Source organism: Squalius cephalus (genome assembly GCF_949319135.1).
Source record: "Squalius cephalus genome assembly, chromosome: 10".
Taxonomy (NCBI): Eukaryota; Metazoa; Chordata; class Actinopteri; order Cypriniformes; family Leuciscidae; genus Squalius; species Squalius cephalus.
This window is the reverse complement of record NC_137131.1, coordinates 15,516,452-15,543,349: the sequence shown is the minus strand read 5'-3', so window position 1 is coordinate 15,543,349 and position 26,898 is coordinate 15,516,452. Positions and strand designations below refer to the sequence as shown.

At 36.8% G+C, this 26,898-nt stretch overlaps 3 protein-coding genes across 15 annotated transcripts in view; 1 reads left to right on the top strand and 2 right to left on the bottom strand.

The window, feature by feature from the left end:
* Window positions 1-8,586, bottom strand: part of dnajc6 (DnaJ (Hsp40) homolog, subfamily C, member 6) — a 40,790-nt gene extending 32,204 nt beyond the window's left edge. For 2 of the 4 annotated variants that reach the window (XM_079884841.1, XM_079884843.1), the window contains exon 1: window positions 8,388-8,555. The gene's annotated coding sequence lies outside the window, so the exon portion shown is untranslated. Of the gene's footprint in view, window positions 1-8,387 lie in introns of all 4 variants that reach the window. The other 2 variants (XM_079884844.1, XM_079884842.1) reach the window with 2 other exon arrangements.
* A 1,153-nt stretch (window positions 8,587-9,739) lies between these two features.
* Window positions 9,740-17,088, bottom strand: ak4 (adenylate kinase 4). 9 transcript variants are annotated; one of them, XM_079883668.1, is made up of 7 exons: window positions 16,790-16,958; window positions 16,651-16,706; window positions 16,374-16,532; window positions 15,198-15,317; window positions 13,911-14,083; window positions 11,692-11,810; window positions 9,740-11,537 (listed from the first exon to the last, which is right to left on the bottom strand). In XM_079883668.1, exons 3-7 carry the CDS (start codon window positions 16,513-16,515, stop codon window positions 11,411-11,413), a joined length of 681 nt encoding a protein of 226 aa, XP_079739794.1. In that variant the 5' UTR covers window positions 16,516-16,532; window positions 16,651-16,706; window positions 16,790-16,958; the 3' UTR covers window positions 9,740-11,410. The 9 variants fall into 9 exon arrangements, with proteins under 9 accessions (XP_079739794.1, XP_079739797.1, XP_079739793.1 ...); XM_079883671.1 differs by having other exon boundaries at window positions 16,665-16,706; XM_079883667.1 differs by having other exon boundaries at window positions 16,794-16,958.
* A 6,195-nt stretch (window positions 17,089-23,283) lies between these two features.
* jak1 (Janus kinase 1) overlaps window positions 23,284-26,898 on the top strand; it is a 32,351-nt gene continuing 28,736 nt past the window's right edge. The window contains exon 1 of one of the 2 annotated variants that reach the window (XM_079883654.1): window positions 23,284-23,519. The gene's annotated coding sequence lies outside the window, so the exon portion shown is untranslated. The remainder of the gene's footprint in view (window positions 23,520-26,898) is intronic. The other variant, XM_079883655.1, reaches the window with a different exon arrangement.

Here is a 26,898-nt window from a genome sequence, read left to right as displayed (position 1 = left end):
AATCATAAGCGCTGTCTCAGAACAACCCGTTTTCAGATTCGGGGCAAAGTAAAGTAGATTTGCAGAGGCCCCGCCCACGACTGTTGACGGACACTGCAGTTTTAGCGTAGGCCCGCCCTGAGTGAGCTGTGCACAGTCCGCCATTGTTTCGACACCAGAGCAGCTGTAGACAAGAATGTCTCCTAAGCGATTGAGGTGTTTTTTTGTAAGACGTAAGAATGAGCATAGCAGTCTTCATTTACTCTCGTTGTTACTCGAGGATGGATCTGTACCAACTGTTCGTAATCCAGCTTACAGTCTCCGGAGCGATAGGCCTAACGTTACTGATCACAGCAGTAATGGAAGGGAGAGCGCGCACTTTATCATCTCGTTTTACGGATATAAAGTTTACCAGTTTATTAAGCACCCCCTGAAGGTGTGTATATATTTGTTTACTGTTGTAACGAGTGTTTTGTGTAATTCGCTGTGGATGTTGATGATAATGAAAGGGAGAGAGAGTTTATGGATAAGACTTTAATGTGCACTTCTTATAATGTGTTTATTCAGCTCTTACAGTGATTTTCTGGAGTAAAACTGAGGCATCATCTTTTGTGTGATGTACAATAAACTTCATTAAACTCATCAGTATATGTTTGGCCATCATTCGGACGGGGTCGGCTACAGCAGGCTTGTATTAATAGTGGATAAAAACAAATTTAGTTTTAAAGTTTAGTGGACAAATAAGTTATAACCGTAATTGAACTAAACTATACCTGTTCTATCTCCATACAGCATACTGTGAGCATGTGAAGCTCCGCCCTCTGTGCCGCAGCTCATTTGCATTTAAAGAGATACACACTAAAACGGCGTGTTTTTCTCAGCCCCAAAAAGGGACAATTTAAACATGGTGTAAAAAATTATCTGTTGGGTATTTTGAGCTAAAACTTCACATACAACCTCTGGGGATATCAGAGACTTATTTAACATCTTGTGAAAAGGGGCACAACAGGTGCCCTTTAAAGATTTATTAACGTTACGAAAGCCGTTGGAGTGGAACGAGGCAGCTGGAGCGATTGCTAATGAGAGACAAGTGCGACACACGGCTCGAGAGCAGTGGAGCTTTTATTATGCCGCAGACCACTTCCGCTCCTTCCGGTCATGCGTATATGGGGTAACGCAGCGCTGTCTTATCATATTAGATACATTTGAGTGTGTGGAAAGTTGTTATAATGCTACTCTGTGTATTCGCTCGGCCTTGTCAGGGTTCTGTCACTTCTGTCTAGTTTATTTCTTTGTTTTGTGACAGAGCACTGACACCCCTGTTTAGCCTTGTCTTTGTCTGAGCATGCGGTTTCGAGCCTGCTCGAGCCATGCGCTCTCTTGTCTGTTTCATGTGCAGGGCGTGATGTTTGGATCTTGGCACTTCGATCTAGTTTGGCTTCAGTTCTGTGTCGGAATTCGGACATTTATGCTCCGCGTGTTTTGTCGTGTGAGCATGCGGTTTCGAGTTCGCTCGGGCCATACACTCTTCTGTCCGTTAGTATTGTTGTGTTCTGTGTAGTATGCAGTTCGTGTTTACATCGTTACAGCTTGTGTTTTACACTGGCTGTGTGCTTTCATGTTGTAATGTTCTGTATGAAAACGCGGCTTATGAGTTCTCATTAGCTGCGTGTTCATGTCTCGTTTTTTTGTGAGCACATGACTTGTGATTTGTTTTACTGGCCATGTGTTCTGGCCAATCTTCTTCTCCTCTTTTGGCCAGATTGTTGGCCCTTACCCACAAGCCTGACAGAACGATCTGGCCAAAAGAGGAGAAAAAGAAAAATCTTCCTTTTCCCATCTCCTTGCCCCTCTGCTCAGCAGATGGATCAACACTGCTCACCAGTTCATGTTTGTAACGGTGGGACTCAACATTAGCAGTGCTAAAGGACATTTTCAACAACAGCCTTAATGTGCCTGGGAGATGGGAATGCTGGGGATACTGTCATTCTGGCAGTTTGTGGGGTATGTATACAATTGTTGAGAAGAGGCTTGCCTTCCGCCTCTTGGCCCACCTCCCGTTCCCCTCACAAACTGCCAAGTCCCAAGTTTTCTAATGACCCCTTCGGGGAGAGGGAGGAGGAAGAACAGGTCCGCCTCATCTGCCTCCTATCCAGTGGCGGCCGAAGAGGCTGCAGCTCCCTCAGAGGCGGTAAGCTCCTTTCCACAGCCTCGCCCTCTCAAGCAGAAGAAGAAGGCTTCCTCTGTTTCACCTAGTCCGGTGGTCCCAGAGCCCCCATATCCTGTGGTCCCCGAGGTGACAGAGCCGCACGATCTCCCCGTCACTACTGCCATGGCCAAGAGGGCTGTCTTCACCTTCTCTGCATGCCTGGAGGAATCACATGGGTTTTACTGACCACGGACTAGTCTGTCACCCCAAGCAGCCCGCTGACGTCCCAGACCAGCCCGCTGAGGCTGTCCCGGAGCCACCCAAGTCTCTTGACTTGCTGGCTCCGTCCTTGCTGCTTGCACCGCCCTGTCCCTCAGCCAGGAATCCAGAACTGCCGGAGCTCGCCTGGTCCGTCCCTCTAGCACCGCCCTGGTCCTCCACCTGGTCTGTCCCTCCGGTCCTCAGTCGGGACTCTAGACACGCCGGAGTCTCCCGGGTCTGTCCCTCTGGTTCCGCCCTGGCCTCCTGCCAGGAATCCAGACCCGCCTGAGCCTCCCTGGCTCAACCCTCCCTGGTCACTTCTAAAGACTTCCTGGTCTGTTATGCCGGCACTGACTCCCCTCCCTCCCCTCTTTGTCTCTGTGTTTTGATCTCCCTGTCTTGTTGTCTGTTGTTGTTTCGGTCTTGAATTGACTTGTTTTGGTGTTCCTCATTAGGGACGCCAGGTGGCAGGGTTCTGTCACTTCTGTCTAGTTTATTACTTGGTTGTGACAGCCCTAACACCCCTGTTTTGTCTTGTCTCTCTTGTCTGTTTCATGTGCAGGGCGTGATGTTTGGATCCCGGCACTTCGGTCTAGTTTGGCTTCAGTTCTGTGTTGGGATTCAGACATTCATGCTCCTCGTGTTTTGTCGTGTGAGCGTGCAGTTTCGAATTCGCTCGGGGCGCACACTCTTCTGTCTGTGACTATTGTGTTCTGTGTAGCACGCGGGTCGTGTTTGCATGCTTTCATGTCTTGTGCTGTGTAGCACACAGCTTGTGTTTTACACTGGCTGTGTGCTTTCATGTCATGTTCTGTGTGAACACGTGACTTTTGAGTTCTCATTAGCTGCATGTTCATGTCTCGTTTTTGTGAGCACATGGCTTGTGAACGGTGTTTTTTTATTTTTTTATCATTAAAAAGCCCATCAACTCTGCACCTGAGTCCTCGCTTCATCCCTTACCCACAACCCTGACAGGCGGCTACTATGAGAAACTTGTTGCACACTGCAGTGAGCTAAATCGATATTATTAGGCATGGTAAATATGGTATTCGTAGTAAATCAAGAAAACAAGATTTAAACAAAGACTAACTGTGAGCTGTATAACAATTTCTGTCGATGAATATATCCAAATAGTTGCTCACCAGTCTAATAAAACACAGAGGGCCCTATCTTGCACCCAGCGCAATTGACTTTGTGCACCAACGCATGTATCATTCCTATTTTGCACCCGACGCACCGGACTTTTCCCTCCACAGACGCACGTCGGTTAACTAAGAAATACACTTGCGCTCCCGGGGGCGGTTCAGCGCAAAGAGGAGGCGTGTTCCGGCGCAAACGTTCCCTCATGCTATTTTGCAGGTTTAGAAAACAATTCCGCCACTAACCGAAAAATGATAGTTTAAAGTCAGTGGCGCGTTGCGCATGTTATTCATATGCTATTTTAAGGGCGCATGCTTGGCCATAATCAATGTAGAGTGTGCACAACGCGCATACACTTTGATTCTCTCATCTCCACACAGACGCAGCAGTTTAGATAGATAGATAGATAGATAGATAGACAGATAGACAGTTTATTATAAAAGCATACATCAAGCTTACACATTTACAAATTATCATGCGCCTGTTTAACCGAAGTTAATTTGGGTGTGTTTCTCCATCCACAACGTCCCTGACGAGAACGTCGGTCTCCTCGGCTGTGAACCGCTCCTCGCGTGCGCCTGGCAAATCGGCCGTTATAATAGGAATCCGCTATAGAACAAGCGCGCCTGCTCTTAAAGGGAATGTGAGATGTCGCTCTGATTGGTTTATTTCACGCTATGCCCAAACCACACCTATGAATAATGAAGCTACTTCAGACCAACCCATTTTAGATTTGCGTCGGGCGCAAGAGTCATTTATCCCGCATTTATAATTCATTCATAATTTATCCATTCATTTATAATAGCAACAGCGCCCAAGACCCGCCCACAAAGTTACTTGCGTTTTGCGCTTGATACTTGCGTTTCAGACCGTTAAAATAGGGCCCATAATATATTAAAGCGTCTTTGGTGTTTCCATGGTTTCTACAAAATAAAAATAGAGGGTAACGCGGGAATGATGTCATTGATAGGCGACGTCCGTGTCCTGGTTAAAACTGCTTATTTCTCTGGATTTAAACATTCTTAGAAACATTTGGAATAATGTAAATAATAGCCTATAATTACACAAATCAACAAAATATATAACATTGTTCTAATGGTTTTTGGATATTTTTGTTTAAGAAATCTTACATAGTGTGCCTTTAACTATTGTATAAATTGTTATTAATTTAATCATGCTTTCATACTTCCAATCCACAACAATCTGCTGAATTCCCCTCAAAATCAGCACAGAAAATTCTGGGGAAAAATATTTTCACAATTTAAAAACCTTTAACACACAAGCTTGTTCTTATTCAAATTAGCTTGTTCCTGCTTTGCATGTACAAATAAACATTTCAGAACAATTCATTTCTAAACATGGAAGGCTATGAGATGTTCCACGCATACTTAGTCTGTAAAAGATTAAATCACTCTTTTCCAGTAAAGACCAACTGTACTTGTATGGCTGTTTAGTTCAAACCTAAATTTTTATCAGCTGTATGCAGTGCTAAATGTTGCTGTTTTTGAGTGGACTTCGTGTTTTTTTCTGTGCACAAAAATAAGTTTTTATGGCTCTATAGTCTATGGGTAACCCTGATTTAGCGTTGAGTGCTTTGCCAGTGGAAGTCAGGCAATCCAAGACTTCCTCTCAGGAAGGATGATTTATCTCTAATTGAGCTACTTGATGCTTCCCTTCATGCAGCCCCCTTGCTTGGCAGCCACTGGGGCTACATGCTTTCTCATAAGAGAGCTAGAGCCTGGGCAACCCTTTGAGAAGAGTGAGATTGAGAGCACAGCATGTAGGAAGTGTCACTGAGAGAAAAGCTCTAGTTGCTGTCTGCCATTAATTAACAATTTAACGCCAACTCCAATTCATTTGTTTACGTTTACCATTATAAAAAGTTAAACGATCAATAAAAGCAACCTTGGGTCAGCTGGAGAACATCATTGGACACTTGAAATGCAAACTTTTATAAAGAGAAATATATGATGGTACTGCTCGAATCCCATTGTACCATTTGAAGGTACAATGGGACAAGAGCATGTCAATATCATTATTTCATAAAATGAAAATCAGCAGCTGAAAAAATGGTAAGCAAGCGCATGCACATAAAATTTCCAGGAAGAAAACACCAACAACAACAGCAATCATTGTTGTAACTGGCTTTAAATACACTAGTAAAAAAGTTATTTTGTTCAACTCAAAAGCTATAGGGCTTGTCTAGGAGTTAATGTTACAACCACACAGGTTGTTTTTTAACAAATCTTGTGACCATTTTCAAGACCTGTAACTTGTAAATGTCTGATTATCAGTCATCACCAATGTCACAAGAGTCTTTATCAAAAAATATCACTCTGCTATACTCTATAACCAGATCTAGTTGTTCAAAACTTCTATAAAAAGCAAGACTGGGCTGGAGGCAATAAACAAGAAACACCCTTTTATCCCTTTTTAAGTTCTTGTCTCTTTTTATTTTAATATGTTTTAGAGACAATCTTCATATTCACAAACTGCAACGAATATGATACAACTATTAACAAAGCTAACATGCCTCACATTCGGTAGAATGAAGTGGACTTGGATTCACGGCTGGGACTGGATTAATTTTTAACGTAATAAAAGCCTAAATTGTAGTGGCTTGCTTAAAAGAAGTCACTTAGGTTACTTTAACCCATTTAGACACCTTATAGAGTTAAACTGATAAGTTTTGCAGTTGGTAATATATAATAGGTAATATATAATATAATATCATCAGACACGAGAAGCATTCTAATGTAAAGGTAAGACTGAGAGGTCAACATTGAGGACTGTGTGTGCAACATTGCTTCTATGGCAACAGGGAGCGCACCCTTCAGCCAGCTCCTTGCATGATGATGCAAGGGATTTCCCTTAACCTTTTACAACATCATAAACTGACCTCGTGCTTATCATAGACGACACATGAAAAACAATAAAACTAAAGCACAGAACTTTTTCTTTGCCATTGATCAAATTGAGATTTCTGTGATATTTTTTTGCAATCAAACACATACAGCTCTAGAGAGAAAAATTTATCAGATGAGGACAAATGATTTTGTGCCATTTACTTCCATTTTTGAATGAAGAGGGAATATAATCATTGCTTATCATTGGATCAAACTAACAAAATATTGAAACGAAATATTTTAAAATGAAATATAAAAAGGAAAAAAGGAAACAACAGGTAAATTAACACTTATCTTTTTTCAATTGTCATTAACATGTTTCCTATTATATACCGTACAATATTGTATTATTACATAGTACATACACATCATAACTAGTGATAGACTGGTATTTATATATATATATAAAGATTTATATATATATATATATATATATATATATATATATATATATATATATATATAAGATTCATGCTGAAAAATCCAATCTTAAGATGTTAGCTGGTAGATGGTTTTTAGCTGGTCTAAGATTGGCATTTTAGCAGGTGCTGTCAAGTCAATTAATTGCGATTAAAGGGATGGTTCGGAGTAAAATCAACCTAGGGTCCTTTGCATCATGACCTCAAGCCAAACCCCCCAGAAGCCTTTTTTCCCTTGGTCGAACATTATTAAAGTTAGAGCTTATTTAGAGATATCAGCCGAATATTAGTGCAGGCGCTAATGGATCCTATGATGTATCTCGTAAATTACCCCACTAATAATGCCCAGAATGGTACCAAACTTCTACAGTCGTACAAATAGGTTCTGTACTCATAAAATGAGGCATTGTAAAGTTTGTAAGTACATCAGGAGTTTGTTTAAATCCTTTAATCAGATCTAACATAAAAAATGTTTTTTATATATGTATTGATCTACAGCAGTGGTTCTCAACTCCAGTCCTCGGGACCCGCTGCTCTGCACATTTTGTATGTCTCCTTTATTTAACACACCTGAATCAGATCATCAGCTCGTTAAGAGAGACTCCATGAACTGAACTGTCAGATAAGAGACACATACAAAATGTGCAGAGCAACGGGTCCCGAGGACTGGAGTTGAGAACCACTGATCTACAGCATATATAGGCTATATATAAAAGACATGCACACACACACAAAATAAATAAAATATAACAACTTATAACTTTTATGTTGGATATGATTAATTGGGATTAATCAATTTGACAGCACTAATATAAATAAATAAATGTGTGTATATATATATATATATATTAGCTGGCCTTCTTATAAAAGCACAAAAAAAAAAAAAAAAAATTCATAAACGATCACAACAGCTTAAGATGGTCAAGCTGTGTTTTGGACCATAGCTCTTCAAAAAGCTATTAAATGACTGGCTAGCACCTGCTAATATGACAATCTTAGACCAGCTAAAAACCATCTACCAGCAAACATCTTAGATAGGATTTTTCAGCATGGTCGTCGTGTATCTTTTGTCGAAATCTCGGTTTATCAGAATAAATAATAGTAAAGCAAAAAGGATTACTAAACCATCATCACCTCCTGCATCGGTCTAGAAACGCGTCCGATCAGCTGATCTGCTTTGCTTGTCGTGACTCATGTAGCTTATTCTTTCTTAAAACAGGCCTTTCAGCATACAAATGCCCAAACGCGATATTATGCTGCAGAGATGTTAACATGATGAAGAGCAAACCAAAACAAAACAAATATGGCACTTGATATAACGTAATACTTATTTAGCAATGCAGATAAGGATCAAATCCAACCTCTCGATGCATTATGACATCACGACAGCCACAACGGTTTATATAGGCTATTAATAACATTTCATTCACAACGTAGGTAAGATCGAAGTGTCTTCTTATTCAATGCTGCATGACTACCGCTACTAATAATAATTAGGCTACATTCAGTTATCTAAACAGCATTTCTTCCTACCTTTCGATGCACTGTCTCTCATTCTCCGATGCCCCAGCTGCTGTCAGAAACGCTGACCTTTCATTTGTCATTCGCTAGCTGTCAAAGGTCAGATTGGCGCATGTCCCAGCGAATCGTGCTGCGTTTCGAATAAGCGCACGAACACTTGAAGCGATGACGAGCTACTTCAGCATCATCGAATCACAACAACCCACAAGCCAGGTTCACGAGGACCGTCAATTTGATCGAGATTAGAAAATAGAAACTGATATTGTTTTTATTTTTCAAATGTTCAATAACTGTACAAAATATGGACGGAACCGTTCATATTTTAGGAAATCATGGAACGGATTTTTGAAATGGAGTCAAAATCTAGCACTGATTTGTTGTTGTTGTTGTTATTGTTGTTGTTGTTGTTGTTGTTTTGTGATAAGCCGTCTGACTTATCTATTTTTTATGCGAGGCAAGATGATGATAATTTTAGATATGTATCAAACCGAGACTCCGTTCAGCAATGACATCTTTTTTATACGTTTCGGGACTTCCGTGATGCCGCGTCCAAACTGTAGCCGCAGATGGTGTGTGCTACTATGGCTAAGGCTTAGATCGTGAATATTAATTAGATTATGGTGACGTTGCTCGATAAGCTTCCTCTACGTTTAGACTCTAAACGGCTCTGGGAGAGTCCTGTTAGCTTATCTAATTAATATTCATAAGCTCGCCCTTCGCCGTAGTAGGATTCGTACTGTACATAAATGTCAACGCGCAGCCCCCTGAATGCACTCCACCCCAGAGGACAACCCTGCCCTGACGTCGCTTTTACGTAAGAAGTAGTTGTATGCATAAGCTAATAATAATAATAATAATAATAATAATAATAATAATGTATGTATTACATATATGGGCGATTCTATAATTACAGGTACATTTGGTGTCTAGAGTCATTATTTTATCTGCTTTTTTCAAATGGTTATATTTTTAATTATTTTAAGAATTTGTTACTCATTGTCATGGATCACAAAACGTTACAGGCCATACCAAATATATTATTTTCTGTAAAAACTTGTATTTTATAGCTGAAAATCATGATTTCTTGTTGTCCGAATTCCTTCATGTATCATTGTGTAATCAAAATATTTTATTTTACTTTTGGTAATATTTCATTTATTTTATTTATAAAAATCCAAAATAGTCATTTTCCTAATTCTACAACATTAAATTGTTTAACGTTAACTTTTATCTTATAAACATAATCTTATAAATTTTGTGTCAATTCTGTTACCGTACCGTAGCATACTTTGCTTTTAAATAGGTGGAATTATCTCCCACAACTATGTAAGATACAGGAAATGATATCACTTTCCCTCACTGATAAGATCTGAAGCACTGAAAGGTATGTGTGCTCTCTCTGAGAAAATATTTTTTATTCTTTTGTTCTTACACCAAGAGTTATTTTGTAAAACGTCAAAATTGTTACCACAATAGGAAAGGAAAAGGAAAACAGAATGTATCACTTATCACACAGTGGGTTGTTTAAAAGTCTTTTAATAATTTTTTTCATTAGTGCCATGTGCTCTTAGCATTTATGCTAGCTGGTGGAGTTTTGGGCTAAAAAGTTTAAAATGGTTAATTCTGTTACCATCAAACTCTGTTACCAAGGAAGGGTAACAATGTTGACAGTATGTAACAAAATTGACAGTTGACAAACAATACTATAAAGAAATCTATAAAGAATTTTTTTTCTCGTTAAAAGTTAAGAAAAAAGAAGCACTGAATTATTAATATTTTATGTTTTCAATATGATACTGGAAAGAATTTCTGTTTGCGAACAAGTTTTATGTGTATTGTGGGCAGCCAAAGACAGATTTCAATGAGAAAAATAAATGAATACACTTCAAATTTGTGAGAAAATACATTTATTTTCGTTTGGGAAAAAAAGGAAAGCTCAAACATGTCAATTCTTGTAAATGGTATTGCACATCAAGATGGTGTGGAATTCTTTTGAGTGTTTTCTCCAACCCTTATTAGAGAGAGAGGGAGATAGGTGTCATGTGTGCCTAACACTCTTATCTTTTGTTTTGGGGACTAATTTGAAACTAACTGTAATTGCATATTTGGTATCTGGTAAATCTGCGCTTTAATCACTGTCACTGTTGTAATGGCTGAACACAGTCAGTTATTAATTTACAAATAGTTACAATATATAATCATAAAACATCACTAGGTTATTTCTTATCGAAAGTTCTCTCAGATACAGGTCTTACAAATGCAATACAGAACAGTATTTACCAAAAAGAAGGCAGTGTTTAATGAACATTTGAAATGAAATAGGATTATTTCATTACATGACTTATATACAGCCATTTGCCATAGTGTTACCAATACATTGGTTTGATTTTTAACAGTTAAACATTCTATCACTGTATTTCAAAGAATAAGGCCTGGTGTCCTCAATAGCAATTTCAGCAGATTAAGAAATAGTACTTTACCAAGGTATTTGTGACATTTTTTGGATTATAAAGCTTGTAAAACACAAACATAATTACAGCATTCTTTATGATGTATAGTAGCATGACAACACAACAATGAAATATGTGAGAAAGCTAAACACCACAGACAGAGATGATATAAAGTAAAGCCATCTCAGAAATAATAGAATCTGTCTAGAATCTCACAGGAATGCTTCAGTCTCAAACAGTTCGGTCTCATCCAATCAGACAAAGTCACATGCGTCTATGCTTCACTTATTATTCAAATGTGATTTAATCTCATCTATATGAAATCTGTGCACTCTGAATTGAAATCTAGGAACCAATAACACTGTATAAAAGCAGACAGCAAGTTCTAGAAATGTATGAAATTTTTTCAGCAAGTGAAATAATCAAAGATAGCACTATGAAGAATATTACTATACCACGAACGAACACGCTGCCATCATAAAAATGATTAGCATGGAATCTTTGGAAATCGACGTGGTCAATCAGCAATTCCTCTGAGATGAGGCCACGCTGTTCTCTTGGATAGAAGATTATGAGAGGATTTCCTCAGGGAGTTGAAGCACACCGTGCATCTGATTGGACGGTGGGGATCCTTGTGCTGAGGAGTGTGCAGATATTCGGCCAGATCTGATCAGTCTCTGTGTCTGAATACGTGTACAGGATGCCTTTAGCCCTTCAAAGAATTACAATGCTGTTAGTAAACAAGGTAAAAGGTGCACAAGTCATACATTCATTTGTCTCAGAAGTACAGTCACAAGCACACTGGGTGTGTTTTGGATTGCATTCCAAAATGTGAGGTAATTCCTATGAATGTTTTATGAACGTACTTATAGAAATCGATGACAGGTTTGGCAACATCTTTGTAGTGTCTCAGTCTTGCTACCAGGGCTTCTGGTCTGTCATCTTCCTGTTGAATCAATGGCTCTCCTGTGATGTCATCTATCTCCTGTAAACACAACAAAAATAAGCAAGGCTGTTAGAAAGATCTGGTCCCACTTTATATTAAGTGTTTTTAACTACTATTAACATAATTCATTTCTGTAATTACATCTATAATTACACTGTTGACCCTTCCCCTACCCCTTAACCCACTCTTAAACCTAACCCCCAACTCAATAGCAGCAAAAGTGTTTTGCAATACGACAAGAACACATTATATTATATTGCACCTTACTATTTTTTTATGCAAGTACATTAAAGATACCCAATATAAAGTGTGACCAAAGATTGTGTAACAATAATAAAAAAAATCTCTTTGAACAAAATCTTTATTTTACTTAAAAAGAGTACACAAAAAAGGAAAATAAAGACAACTATTTATTTGTTTGATTTATTTAAACATTTTAGAAACACAATCATTAAAAAAGAAAAAAAGGTTTAAGAAAAGACTCAAAAGAAAAAAAACTAAACTAAATAAAACAAAATAATATAAATAATGACAATAATAACAATAGTGATACATAAAAAAATATATACATGCATACCAATATATATATGCATATTTAGTCTAGGTCAAGCTGGAGAGTTTTAAAAAGTGCAAGACAGGGCTGCCAAATTGTAATAAAATATTGTAGGCCAGAGTTTAGATCCAAACCCGTTCCAAAACACCTGGTTGTAATTCTGTAATTTCAAAGACCTTTTTTAGCTGTCATTTAAAATGGAAAATTTTACTTTCTACTTCACAGAAGCATTTGGTGTTTTCCATTTAAAGAAAATGAGGTTTCAGCCTCAGCGTGAACACACTAATGAAAATCTTGAGAATATTGCGAAATCTTGTCTCAATGCACACCCTAGTTCAGTAGTAAGTACACAGCCACACCTGTAACATCTAAATTAACTGGTTTTATTCAATTCAAACATTTTATTAATATCAGTTAATCAGCCTAAACACATTAAAGGAGAACTCCGGTCAATTTTTTGTAAATTTGGAGTGCTGTCAGTACAGAGAACAATGACAAAAATCAGTGTTGCCTACACCGTGTTATCCTCTTTTTAAAATTTGCACCCTGTTGACTTCAATGGGGCAAAAAAATGGGTTTTAAACCTGCTTTTAGCCTCTTAACATCCTTGATGTGTCATTACAAGTGCACAGGTCATGTGAGTGATTCTTTCAGAATGAACACGGTGAATCTGACTGCAGTAGATGTGAAAGATATGAATAAAAGTGATGTTAATTCAGCCAGCGCACATACCTGTATTTTCTTCCTGTTTTCGGTCGAAGTCCACAGTAGTCGATTGTCGAGTTCACATTGACAGCTGACAGTCTGAGATCACCCGCGTGAATTAACATCACTTTTATTCATATCTTTCACATCTACTGCAGTCAGATTCACCAGTGTTCACTCTGAAGGAATCACTCACATTGGCTGGGCACTTGTAATGACACATCAAGGATGTTAAGAGGCTAAAAGCAGGTTTAAAACTTGCCCCATTGAAGTCAACAGGGTGCAAATTTTAAAAAGAGGATAACACGGTGTAGGCAACACCGATTTTTGTCGTTGATCTCTGTACTGACAGCACTCCAAATTTACAAAAAAATTAGCTCAATGTTAAAATTGACCGGAGTTCTCCTTTAATTCATACCAATAAAACTATTTGTATGGGCCAAATCAGGTAGAAATAGCTCTTTAACATAACTGAAAGTTACTACTTTTTACGGAGCATTTCTGATACTGACAAAATCATCCCAGTACACAGAAACGTTTGCTCCCTAGAAATTCCCAGAATGCACCTGCATCTGTTTTGCTTAAAAATGCAGCACATATTTCATGGCACAATACTAGATTTACTCTATTTAACATTAGGATAACGTGCTATACATTGATGTTGTTGCTTATCCTGCTTTTGGAGCCAAGGAGTCAGACTTACTATGAGTTTAAAGGTTTCAGTGCAGAAACAATGATAAAGGGAAATGGAGATTTGCTTTCATTTTCATTATTCCTTCATAACCTTCTAACTCTTATCTAATTTAATGTGGCTACATGTACTGCACTGTGATATCCTATCTCAATCTGAAATAGAGGAGGACAAAGACTAGTATATTCACCTGGACGCGGGGAGGATTGAAGCACATATTGTACACTCTCCCACTGGCTGGATGTATCCAGCGATGTCGCAGCCTTTCCTTCAGTGTTTCCAGAGGGATGTTGAGGTTGATGGCTATGTCCAGATCACATGCACTGTTTAGGGCTTCAGCCTGAGCTAGTGTTCGAGGGAAACCTGGAAGGTAAGTTCACAAATATTACTTCTAACACTTAATACAGGCCAAAATGTTCATGCACACACCTGATTTATTCACATATGAGTAATATGAAATGTTACACTTATGTTGCAATGTGCAGTTTTGTAACTATGCATAAATACCAAGTGTTGCAATACTACATCCTTATTTGGTCCCCTGCTGGCAATGCTATAATGATAAAAAACACATAATACCCTACTGTGTATTTTTATTCATTATAGCATTGCCAGTGGGGAGACCTGCTTTCATTACTTATGAAAGAGTGTAGATACTTTTTTGTTAGTCGATATTAATTTGAACCTTTAGTTGGGATTAGCCTTTGCAGTTTGCGCTTTAATCTGTACAGTCCTGCAATAAAGGAACACTAGTTTTAATCCATGTAGCAAGAATGTTTGTAGGTCACACTGCACACCGTTTCAGTACATGTCTGATATCCTATCATCCTATATTAGGAGCTAGTGACTTTGACTTTCTAAGCTAGCAGCTGTTACATCATGACTTTTTGATCTCATAAATCAGTAATCAATTCATAAAATGAAAATAGGCAATATAAGGCAACATATTTCCAAGGCTCCTAGCTTACTTCCTAAAATTACTAACACTACAGATTGTTTTGAGTTTCTGTTGAATGAAGAAATGAAAGTTTTGCTTCCTCAAAAAAGATTTAGCTTAGTCATAAATAAATTATAAAAAATATAGCAAAAGGATTAAACATTAAAGTAGCATGAAACGAAAGTGGCAAGTCTTTTCTTCCCTATTGTGAAAAAGTGAAATGGCTTCTCGAACAACAAAAAATGTAGGGTGGGACTTAATTTGGTCCATCAGGAATAGATTGGATGGTTGGATCATTATGGTTTGCGATTGCTGTGATTCTCTTGTGAGTGACAGGTTGTCCTGCCCTTGCGCCAGTAAACGCATCATCAGAGAAGAGATGTCGTTGCAAAAGGGAGGGGAAGTTATTTTGTTATTATTAGTAGTAGTATTACAAGGGCATGCGGATTAAAAAAAAAAAATGATGTGCACGGGTAAATAATTTATAATTAACAGTGCATTGTCCATAATTGTCCTTTAAAATGGGATTCACCACCATACCATCCAACAACCAGCTATATTTGGTCATCTCCACCAATCTAGGCAAAAGAAGACGTGTCATGACATGGTCTGGCACCAGCAATCCTTTTTTTATATATGTCTTAGCTAGAACACCAGCTTCTGCAAAAAAAAAAAAAAGAGAAAAAAAGATAATGAACTGAACACATATCTTTCAAAACAATCATCAAACCTATATGGCTATATTTCTTTAATAAGCTGTTTAAAAAAAAAAAATTATTTCACCAAGAATGGAAGCAACTGAGACATATTTGCAATGAAATTCTGCTTACATTCATACTTAAAATGTACATATAACCTTTAACTGAGATAAATCAATTATTAATCATAGGATTTTAACCAGAAACTAGATTGTTAATCATATAATAGACTGAGCAGTCACATGAGAGTCTTGGGACATTAATGCCCAATGATTTCATATAGAATTTTATCCATGTTGTGGATACAACAAACAAAATATGAAAAATGATAAAAATCGTAATGTCACAGCACAAATGTTAAACTATGCCACAACTAAAAGTTAGTGTATTTTTCTGGCAGCTAAATCAACTCTCAGCCTTCAAAGGTTTCAAAGACTAATGCATAAATATATATTTAGTAGAATTTTTTGGGGGGAAATGCATTAAAGCAAAAAAAGTTACTGCCATTATAATGACCTAAAAAAAGGTTACATTCTTTTTAACCTAAGCTTTATGTTAAAAAATAGATCTTACCAGCCATCACAACTTAACTGAGCATGAGTAAGAAGTCCATTCAAGCTAATTTACAGTGAGGGAACTGAATGTGCTTAATATACAATGTGTTGATTATTATGTCTTTATCTACTTGCATGAATGCCAGCTGAAGTCTTAATAAAGAGGTTTGCATGGCAACAGCAAAATAAAACAAATGTGGAGTGGCATCTTGCCAGCATGGCAACTTCTAGAAGCATTTACCTCACATGAACTCTAAACATCATGACTCCCGATAGTGTACCAACTAACCACATTAATTTTTTTATGTATAAACCGCAAAAGTTGGTTACGCCCCTTCAATATGATCAAGGCATCCCTTGTGTTTCACAGTGCATCTAGCATTTGTTAGCATCGACAATTTTTCAGAGATAAACAGCTTCAGCGAAAACACCCGAAAGTTTGTACATTTTTGCAAAGCACGCACCAGTTTTCGCAGAGATGTTTTCTCGAACAAAGTCTCCACTGGACAAATGTTTAAGGCCGAAATTGTGCGCGATCCTCTCCGAGATGGTCCCTTTCCCCGAGCCTGGGGGACCCATGATAACAGCCCGGAATAACTTGGACATATCCTCACAGAAATGCTCTGTATGCAATAAATAAATAAAAAAAGAGTCCAGCATTACTACTGAAACCATGCAAATCATTATGCACTAATGCCACGTAGTTTGCAATGTAGTGCGCTTTGCATTAACGTTAATTACAATTCAGAGATTACAGTTCTGTTAAAGATATTCAGTGCAGAATGAGGGGTGGGGACCTGTAACATCGAATAAAACCACAAAATCACACAACAAGGAGCGACTTAAAAAGTTATATGTCAAAAACAACAAACAAACTTACCCACCCAACAGAGTACTGTACTATTAAACTGTTATTTGCACGGTGAAAACAGAGCCCGTTGTCACACTGTTCATTAAACTCTGGTAACGTTATCCCTTGCTTCGCTAACGCACCGCCTACTGCTCTTTATGTAGACGCGAGCGTCTCCTCTCTGCAAATGAATGGAGGAGAAACATAAACGCCCTATTTTAAAACGCCTCTGCGTCGCACTGAAAAATAGAACGTTAAGCTGCACCGTCTGCGTTTAAGTATTGTTGCACCGCCATGCGTTACACATCTCTTTAAAACAATGTGCGAATCATACACAGGGAATTATAAGCAAAACGTTTTTGTGACATTTGTAGGATGTGCAAATCTACAAGTGATAATGAACGACAGCTGTACTGTTGCTATGGTTACCTCAGGCAAACGCGAGTTCTGTTTGCGAGCGTTTACTTACCACTAGCAGCTAGTTCGTTGAAAAATAATCCGACTTTTAGCTTCCTAATATGGTTATTTTGAGAGACTGAAGTCCGAGGCGCAAATGATTGTTGTGTTGAAAGAGGATCTTTACAGAAGAAGAAACAATATTAAATTCGCACACCATTCTATGCCATTGTTTTAGTGTGAGAAGTGTGTCCACACAATTCCAGAATGCAAAACTGCATTTCAAATGCCGGGTGATACACTTATTTACTCGGAAAGACGAAGTGTGGAACATTGCATGCACCCACCTGTGTATCAGCTTTCCTTGAAGGGATAGTTTATCCAAAAATGAAAATGTTGTCATCATTTACTCACCCTCATGTTGTTCCAAACCTGTAGGCTGTGAGTTTCTTTCTTCTGTTGAACACAAAAGAGATATTTTAAATACTGTTATTGGTAATCAAACAGTTGTTGGTAGCCATTGACTTTCATAGTATTTTTTTTTTCCTAGTATGGAAGTCAAAAGTCAACTGTTTGGTTACCAACAACATTCTTCTAAATATCTTCTTTTTTGTTCAACAGAAGAAAGAAACTCATACAGGGTTGGAACAACTTGAGGGTGAGCAAATGATGACAGAATTTTCATTCTCCATAACATGGACGCAGTTATTGCATGGGCGAAGCAAAAACAATGTAACGTTAAGTGTCTAAAATACATGCACACAGTTCAATTAAATGGTAAAGCTTACTTAACATATGGGTATAATTGGTGTGATATTACCCCCTGTCTGATTTAGGACAGGACACACTTGTTGAATGCTATGTTGGTGCAAAACATTCCTCAGATGCCACAGCATTGTTTACGTTAAAGTTTTCAATAATGTGCCATTGACAGAGCACACATTGATTTCAAGCCACAGAGCAGTGAGAACCAAGGGGTCAGCTAGGGCCCATGGAACCTCAGCAAATTTCTAAATGGGGCTGCAAGATCATATTAAATAAATTTTATTAAAATAATCTATTTTTCCTTATATATATAGGCCTATATATATATATATATATATATATATATATATATATATATACATAAAAAAACACAAGGCTTTACAAATATGTAAACTGACATATTTCATATTTTAATTTCTTATCTTAGTCAACTTGAAACTATTGTTTATTGAATAACTTAGTTCTAACTCAGTCATATAAAATTAATTCGTTGGCTATACTTGTATCTTGACACAAGTTTCTGTCAAGTTTAAAAACAAGCAGCTTCGTTACATCAAAAATTCCACAGGAAATATCTTACATGGGTGGACTTGGCGTCAAAAATATTGCAAACCACTGAAATAAAATCAGCTAATCACAATGCCAAACATTTTCGAGGTGGCGTAATTTTCTTACGGTGGCGTCAGAACATAAGAGGTATTAAACGCAGTTCACTGCGGGTCTGCAATAGGCTATGTCAAAATCAGTCTACTTTTCAAACCTTCTATATGACAGCCGTCATTCTGCACTAAAGAAAGTGGTGAACTTTGAGCGTCAGCACCCGGAAGCGTGTTATTTTATTGTCACATGGCTTGAAGATTTCAATAACAACAAAAAATGGCGACAATCACGTTGTTCGCTGTAAGGCGCTTGCTGCGTCATTAAAAATATTCACGTAAACACGGGAGTTCAGCGTTGAAAATGCAAGTAAGTACTTTTGCAGTCGGTAGAATAATACATCTGTCTAACTGTGATGGTGATATTACATTAATGTTTTTTACCTTAGAAGTGCGTGGTGTTTGTTTTTGCTATGAGAGGGGTGTGTGCGCGCGCTGTTGGGCGTTAGCGCGCATCAGTAACGTTACTGTACAATAAGACGACTCACAAGATAAAGACTATAAAACGAATCGACATAGCAAGTAGAACAGCTGCTTTACACAAAGAATATTTAAGACACTTGTTGTGATATTATGACACGATGATGTAATACCTTTTCGTGTATAACTTATGTATAATTTATTGCAGACTACTGACTTCATGACGCTCTATCGGGCTTTTTGCTCAAACACATCTTGTAGTCATGTATAGTTTATCAGTTATATTCCTCGGATGTTCCTCGCATAAAATACTTTTATTTAAAACTGTAGTTTCATAAAGCAAACATTTTCCCATGAGAACTCGCAACACACTATAACAGCGAGAATATTCCCGTTTTAACCCTTTGAAATGTTTTTCTTTCCTTTTTCCCCCAAACAGCCGCCATAGGAATGTTAGGCAGATGTTTTGTCATTATTTGGCAGGCGTTTCCACTGTCCTGAGATGGCAAACACGACGCGCTGATGGAGTTGTTTACAAGAAGAGATTCGCACGGAGGGCGGGGATACAGTGGGCGGAGTTTGTGGGAGGAGCCTCTTGCTTGCCAAATATGAGAGCAAAAGCATAGAAGGTGGAGTCAGAGTTACCATAACAAGTCTGGCGTCACAGGGGCGCTGTGTATTAATAATTAAAGCTCAAAACGAAGGTATTGAATCTCTTGCTGTCAGATAGGGAATGACAACTGTAATGCAGTGTATCCAATGAAAATATGGCATGATATTATAATTTCTGCTAGCTACACATTATAAGTTATGTTGAATAATATTGCTTCATCTAGCCTACTCATTTCTATAACATGTACAGTTGGAAATTTCAGGTTTAATTAGCCTATATTATATTTTATTTGTTATATTTTGAATACAGTAAAAATCTAAATATCATAGATGAAGTGTGAATTCCAAAGTCAAAGTTGTTATCCCTGAATGAACGTGGATGAGAAGATGCGTGAAGCACTACCGCCTTGGATCTGCTTGACGTGACAGGCTGCCCTGGTTCAGTTATCACAGTGCTGATGCTGTCCATCTTAAAGGTACAGTACTGTGATAACTGAAGGATGGCTGCCATCTTGACATCTAGCCTCATAAAAAGTTTTTTTTTACAGGTGAGCAAGAGGTAAATGACGAGAATGAACAAAACAATACAATTTAATAAAGAGAAATGCAATCCTGTATTAATTTAAAAAAAAATGTGTCTAACTGGTTGCCTTCTAATTTTATATATGAAATTCTGCACATATTATGGTAGCATATGTGACTCTGGATCACAAAACCAGTCACAAGTTGCAAGGATATATTTGTGGCAATAGCCAACAATACATCGTATGGGTCAAAATTATAGATTTTTCTTTTATGCCAAAAATCATTAGGATATTAATAAAGATCATGTTCCATGAAGATATTTTGTAAATTTCCTATTGTAAATATATAAAAGTTTTATTTTTGTGAGTGAATGCAGCACAATCTTGAACTTTAAAGGCGATTTTCTCAATTTTTCGATTCCAGATATTTTAAATAGTTGTATCTCGGCCAAATATTGTCCTATCCTAACAAACCATACATCATCTGAAAGCTGAATAAATAAACGTTCCATTGGTGTATAAATCTCAATTTAACAAAATTGACCCATGGTTTTGTGGTCCAGGGTCACGTCATCAGTGTATTGTTAAATTATATCCTCCTGAGATCTAGCAAAAAGTTTTGACATTCACTTTAATATTATAGATGCTTTGAGAAATAAGAAAAAAATCTTTAAAATATTTTATTCACATTTCCTTGTATTTCCTGTAGATATCAGTAACTATAAAGTAAATGAAGCTTTTTGCAAAAACACTTTGCTTTTCTATGTTTGCGATTTAAAAGTAAAGTATATACATCCTTATGTCTTATGTAAATTTTGTCAGAAATGGAAATTCCCATCCTTATACATATATTTACACTTGTTTTAGGGCAAACTGTATACTACAAAAAGAGATGTTTACTCACATGGAACAGTTTGAAAATCAATCAAACAGAAGTTTATAATTGTTAGTTTTTGTGTAACCATGTCTTTACTGTCACTTTTGATCAATTTAACGTATTCTTGCTGAAAAAAAGTATTTCTGTCTAATAAAAAAAACTTCATCAAAGAATCCTTAAATTTTTTTACAAAACTGTTTTCAACATTGATAATAATCAGAAATGTTTCTTAAGCAGCAAATCAGCACATTAGAATCATTTCTTAAGGATCATACGACACTGAAGACTGGAATAATGACGCTGAAAATTCAGCTTTTATCATCACATGAATAAAATACATTTTTAAGTATTTAAAAATAGAAAACAGTTATTTTAAATTGTAATAATATGTCACAATATTACAATTTTTACTGTATTTAGTATCAAATAAATGCAGCCTTGTTGAGCATAAGAGACTTATTTTAAAACAAAAAAAATCTTACAGATACCACACTTTTGAGTGGTATAGTGTCTATATATAAACAGTATATATATATTTATATATATATACACATATAGCCTACATTTATTTGCATATAAACATTTCTAAGAAATAGTTACTGAATACTTAGTTCATAGCATTTGGATGCAAACAAAGTTTCAAATGATTACAGTGTATTCTACCCTTTTAATATAATCACAGAAATTTCAACATGCTGTTAGTAATTTAGCCCCAGGCACTATTCTCTGACACTTGCCCCATGTTACACACCCCTCTTAACATTCCTCTAGTCTAAACTGATTCATCTGCAAATTTTGTAATCGGTTACTGTTATAATGTGATACATGAAAATGCAATAATACAACTAAGAAAAAAGAGAAGAATTTCTGGGTCTTTTTCAATTTGATGCTTAAATATTTGATGTTTACATATTGTCTATTATCTGAATATTTGTTTGTTTCTGAAGTTTTTCTTCAGATCTATGAAAAATGCAATGCATAGATTTTAGTTGAGTGCTTATGGCAGTATTGCACGTAGACTCATCTCACCAACCAATTATAGCGTATGACTCATCCAACGATAGGAGTTTCCAAATGGACCTTCACTCCCCCTCAGTGTTTAAGTATCATCAACACACATTATCTGAGATAATTGTCTTATGCTGCAAATAATTCACTATTTTCTGTCAACATATTATATGTAAAAATGTTGATACTGTAGACAATTAAAATATAGGCTATTTAATAGGTATGGTCTATTAAATAGCCATACGGTCACTTTACTTTTAAAACATTTCAAGCTCAAAACATACACAGTCTGATATGGTCTGCCCGAACCTCTGTTGAACTTATTGATCAGCCACATTCTCCCAGTGTGCTCTGCAGCCCTCTTGTGAAACTGCAGCCCACAGTTTCTGGCAACTCATCTGATGTTGAGGACGGGAAGTCCCTCCCTTTCATGGCAGGCATGCTTAAACCTCTAGGTCTTAAAGACCTTCAAAATATCAGTGTAATCAGAGAGGGCTTTGTGTGTTGCTGATCTCTTAAAAACACAGAAACTGTATAATGCGGAAACAGTGGCACATGCTTGATGAAATATTATGAAAAAAAAAAAAAAATTACAATAAGTTGAAGACTGTTGATTACAAATGTAACATTTGATTACCATTAAATGTAATTAATTTAGTACTAATAGCCCATTTGTATTGCTGCAGTCTAAATTATGTATGACAATATTTATTATTTATGAATCTGTGAAACATTTTTCAGTGTTGTGCAGTTATATGTTATATAGGTAAAATATATAACGACAGGAATGTCTAACCATTACTTTTAATTGAGAAGCATAAAAATGGTTAGTTAGCTTTAGCCCATTATGAATCAATTATGGCCTTTTAAATGGTCAAGTAACATCCGGTTCAATGGACATCATTAAATCAAAATATATTTTAATGGTACTGCACTATTAACCTAAAGTTTTAGGAGTTTATTTTTTAACTGTAATAATTTTCAAAATATTTGAATCAGTTGGTTAAAAATTATAGGCTATGCATAGGCTACATTTGATGTTTTGTGTTAAATTATGATGTAAATTAGTTTTACATCACTTCAATACACACAGAATTAACACTAACTGTGAGTTTAATCGCATGTATCATAGTCTTAAATACGGAGGCAGTAGCCATAACAAAAAATCCACTCCGCCCAGGGGTTAATGTCATTGGTCAGGTTTTGATTGACAGCAGTATGAGCCAATAGAAAACGTGTGACAGAGCTCGACGTTACCCTATTTTCGGGAATGTGGTCGACGCTTGACAGGAAAGGTTAGTTGATCATGAAGACATAACCACGGTCTGTTCCGCTGTAAAGTGAAGTTTGTTTTGAAAATTAATCTCGCGGGAGAAAACTTCTATTATCGGAGAACATTTTGGAGTTAAATAACGAGTGCTTTACATCAACAAAATACCAAGAGGAAGTGTTCAAACGTCTGTAATGATCGAAATTAAACGGAAGTAGCTTTGCCTGACGAGGTAAGGACGAGGGCCGTAATTAAACTCTTCACATCCTGACTGATCTCTGGGGGTTGTTTATATGTGTATTTTCTTTTCATGTGCGATGTTAGTAAATATCAAGTTGTGAGACGCTCTTTTATTAGTTTGTGTATGGTTACTGGTAAATATGTCGATCATTGTGTGCAAGGATTAACGTTAGGCATTTGAGTTTATAGAATATAATCTGCAATCATTGGACTTAAATTGTAGATAATAATGCTGTCAACTTCAAACTATGGATTTTAATCTATTTGTGGCCGATAATGAAGGTTTTTAGAGACTGATTGATGGTGAACGGCTGTAAAATAGTTTATTTAATAATAATAATAAAAAAGCCTAGCCAGACCTGCGCGATATTGAAGTTGTAAAAAAAAAAAAAAACACTTAACGTTAGTTTTTTGTTCTATTGTGCCTAACTTGTTAAGCATTGACATTATTGTGGATGGTTTTTTCATGCTCTGACTGTACAGTAGTTAAATGGTTAAACTTGTTGCTCTTGTGACTGCAGTTTTGTCGATATAAATCTGAACACTTGTACACAGTTATCACAAACTGTATGTTTGCTGAACAGAAGTGCGTGGGGTTGAAGTATATTTGATGTGCCTTGTAGAGATCGACCGAGGCTGATTATTTTTATGTATAAATGTTCGAGAGTTGAAATGCAAAAAATTATCTTAAAAACAATAATAAATAAATAATCCATATTGTAGTAGGCTATTATGAACACATAATGCACGTTAATAATATTTCATTTAAAAATATTAGTTGTTTTCATATTTGTTTTGGGTTTTGTCTTGGAAAAACATAATAACATTTAAAAAATTGCTATTTCTTCATGTACTCTATCAAGTCTGATGGGCCCGTCAGCACACCAGTTCAATCAATGTTTAAATCATTTAAACTATCATGGAACTGAGGAATGGCTACTCTTGAAAATCTAATTTTCAGAGGAAATCCGTCAGTTAACGCAAAGCTGTTGAATTGTGGTTGTCTTGACATATTTGATGATTTCAAAGAGAAACTTAAAATTTCCCCATGTCTCTAAAAAATACATCAACTGAATATTTCCAAGTAACAGAGGGACCACAACAATATGTTATTCTGCTACAGTTTGATTATGTCATCCGGACAATTTCATGCTGGGGATCTGATACAGTATGGACAAAAGTGACTTTGTGGAAGATATTCAGTTCATACAGAGGTGTCAGTGGGGAATCCCTTTTAAATAAAAGTACTAACCCTTCTCTCTCACAAAGAAAAACCATTACAGTATGTTTCTTTCTTGTTTTTTTAATTTTGTCAATTTTTATAATTTGCTAAAAAATTTCAAAATTAAGGCCTTTAATTCCCATAGAGCCTATATTGGTGAGGAACCCCATTTAAATTGCAGTAGGCCTACTAGCCACTTAAAAATATGAATTACAGCTAGGACTGTATGATATGGACAGAATACTACCATGATTTTTTTTAATCAATATTTTTCACCGGCTTTGACAATATTTGCGGGGACCATATTTTTGCATAAATGATAGGTGACGGTGTCGTTATTTCTTAATGCCCCTTTGAACCTTTTCGTATGTTTTGCAGTTCACAATTGCCTGTATTATTGATTTTTGTTCACCTGGTTGGGAATGTGCCATTACCTTTCTATGAAAATGCACGCTAGACGGACGTCTTTAAACGTTGCTCTTGCGTCGTTTGCGGCATCTCGTGTGAATGACACGATGCTCAAGGCAAAATAAGTTTCAAAAAACGCATCTCTAGACCTGCGTCTCGTGTTTTTAACCACAAAAACGAGTTTTGTGTGAATGGCCCCCTACTATGTTTTGCCATAAATACCTGGCTCTGTGATGCATCAGCGCTGCGTCCGAAATCGAATACTTCCCTACTATATAGTATGCGAAAAACATTACGCCAAAAGAATAGTATGTCCTAATACATAGTATTCGAAAAACAGTAGGCGAAAACTCCCCAGATGACCTACTACTTCCTCTGAGATTCTGAAGTGCGCATTCGATGGACACTTTACTATCCCATGAGGCCACAGGATTTATGAATGGCAGTGAAGCGACACAACTGACACGGGTAGGTCACGTGACAGTACAAGTATATGGCGATGTATTCCATCTGAATTACATTCACAGTACTAATATTCATATTATATAGAGTGTACGTTTTTAATAGTCGCAAAGTACCTGCTCAGACAGTACGCGATTTCGGACGCAGCGCATCTCTCCTGTGTCCAAAATATTCCCAAACCATGGATGTTGAATTATTATTATTATTATTATTATTATTATAATTATTATTATTATAATTATTATTATTGTTTTTTTTTTTTTTTTGGTCAAGGCCTTATCCTGCCCTGAATTCACCTTGCCTGTTTCCGTGCTTTCTTCCATGTGGTAACGGTAAACCCGCTCTGTTCTGTTCTCATGTTAGATTTAGGCCACTGCGTTCAGATTGCACACTGAGGGGGCTGGCGGAAAAAAAATCGAGCTTTCTGAGGTTTAGAAATCGTGTGCATGCGCACATTTTGATTTTATTCTGATTTATATTAATCACATAGCCCTAATTACAGTTTCATACAAATATATTGATAAAACATTGTCAAAGGTAAGATTCATTTTAAGTGGAGTATTGACCACTCTGGTCTATCTGAAGCTCTCATCCTGATGTTGGTTAAATAGTCTTGAGAAGAGCCTTTTAGGGTACAACTGGCCTCTATACAGAACTGCCAAAAGAAAAGAAAAACAAACAGATAGTGAGGTGGGTTTAGTCATAATCTGAGGCCAATGAGAAATGGCGAATTCTTTGTGTGGCCATCACTGAACATTGTGAGTAGAATTTCCCTTAAGAGTAGAACATGTTGTACTGCATAGTATTCTGCCAGTTCATGTTAATGTGGATTAATGAGGCCGTCATGACAAGAACAACTCCTAACAAATGTTTTAAAATATGTCACATATGTCATAAAGTATTTAGTTTGCCCAGAGGCAGGTTTCGGTAAAGAGTATGACAGTCCAGTCATATGCCTCCATACGTGTCAAAACATAACAAGAAGATATATTGCTGCTTTAGCAAGCACCAGAATAAAATGCTAAATGAGTTTTATTTTGAAAATATAATACTGGAAAATTGAAAAGCGTTGTGTGAAGAGAAATGTATATCAAGAAATATAGGTATTGATGTATTATCATAAGTTAATGATCAAATAATGTTATTTTTGTTAACTGGTAACAATTACTTTGTAAGAATGATATCAGAAATGTAATTGCATACAGTTTGGGAAATTGTAGATGTGTTTCCCTTAATCTTAACAATTCATTGGATGACATATTTTACATACATATTCTAA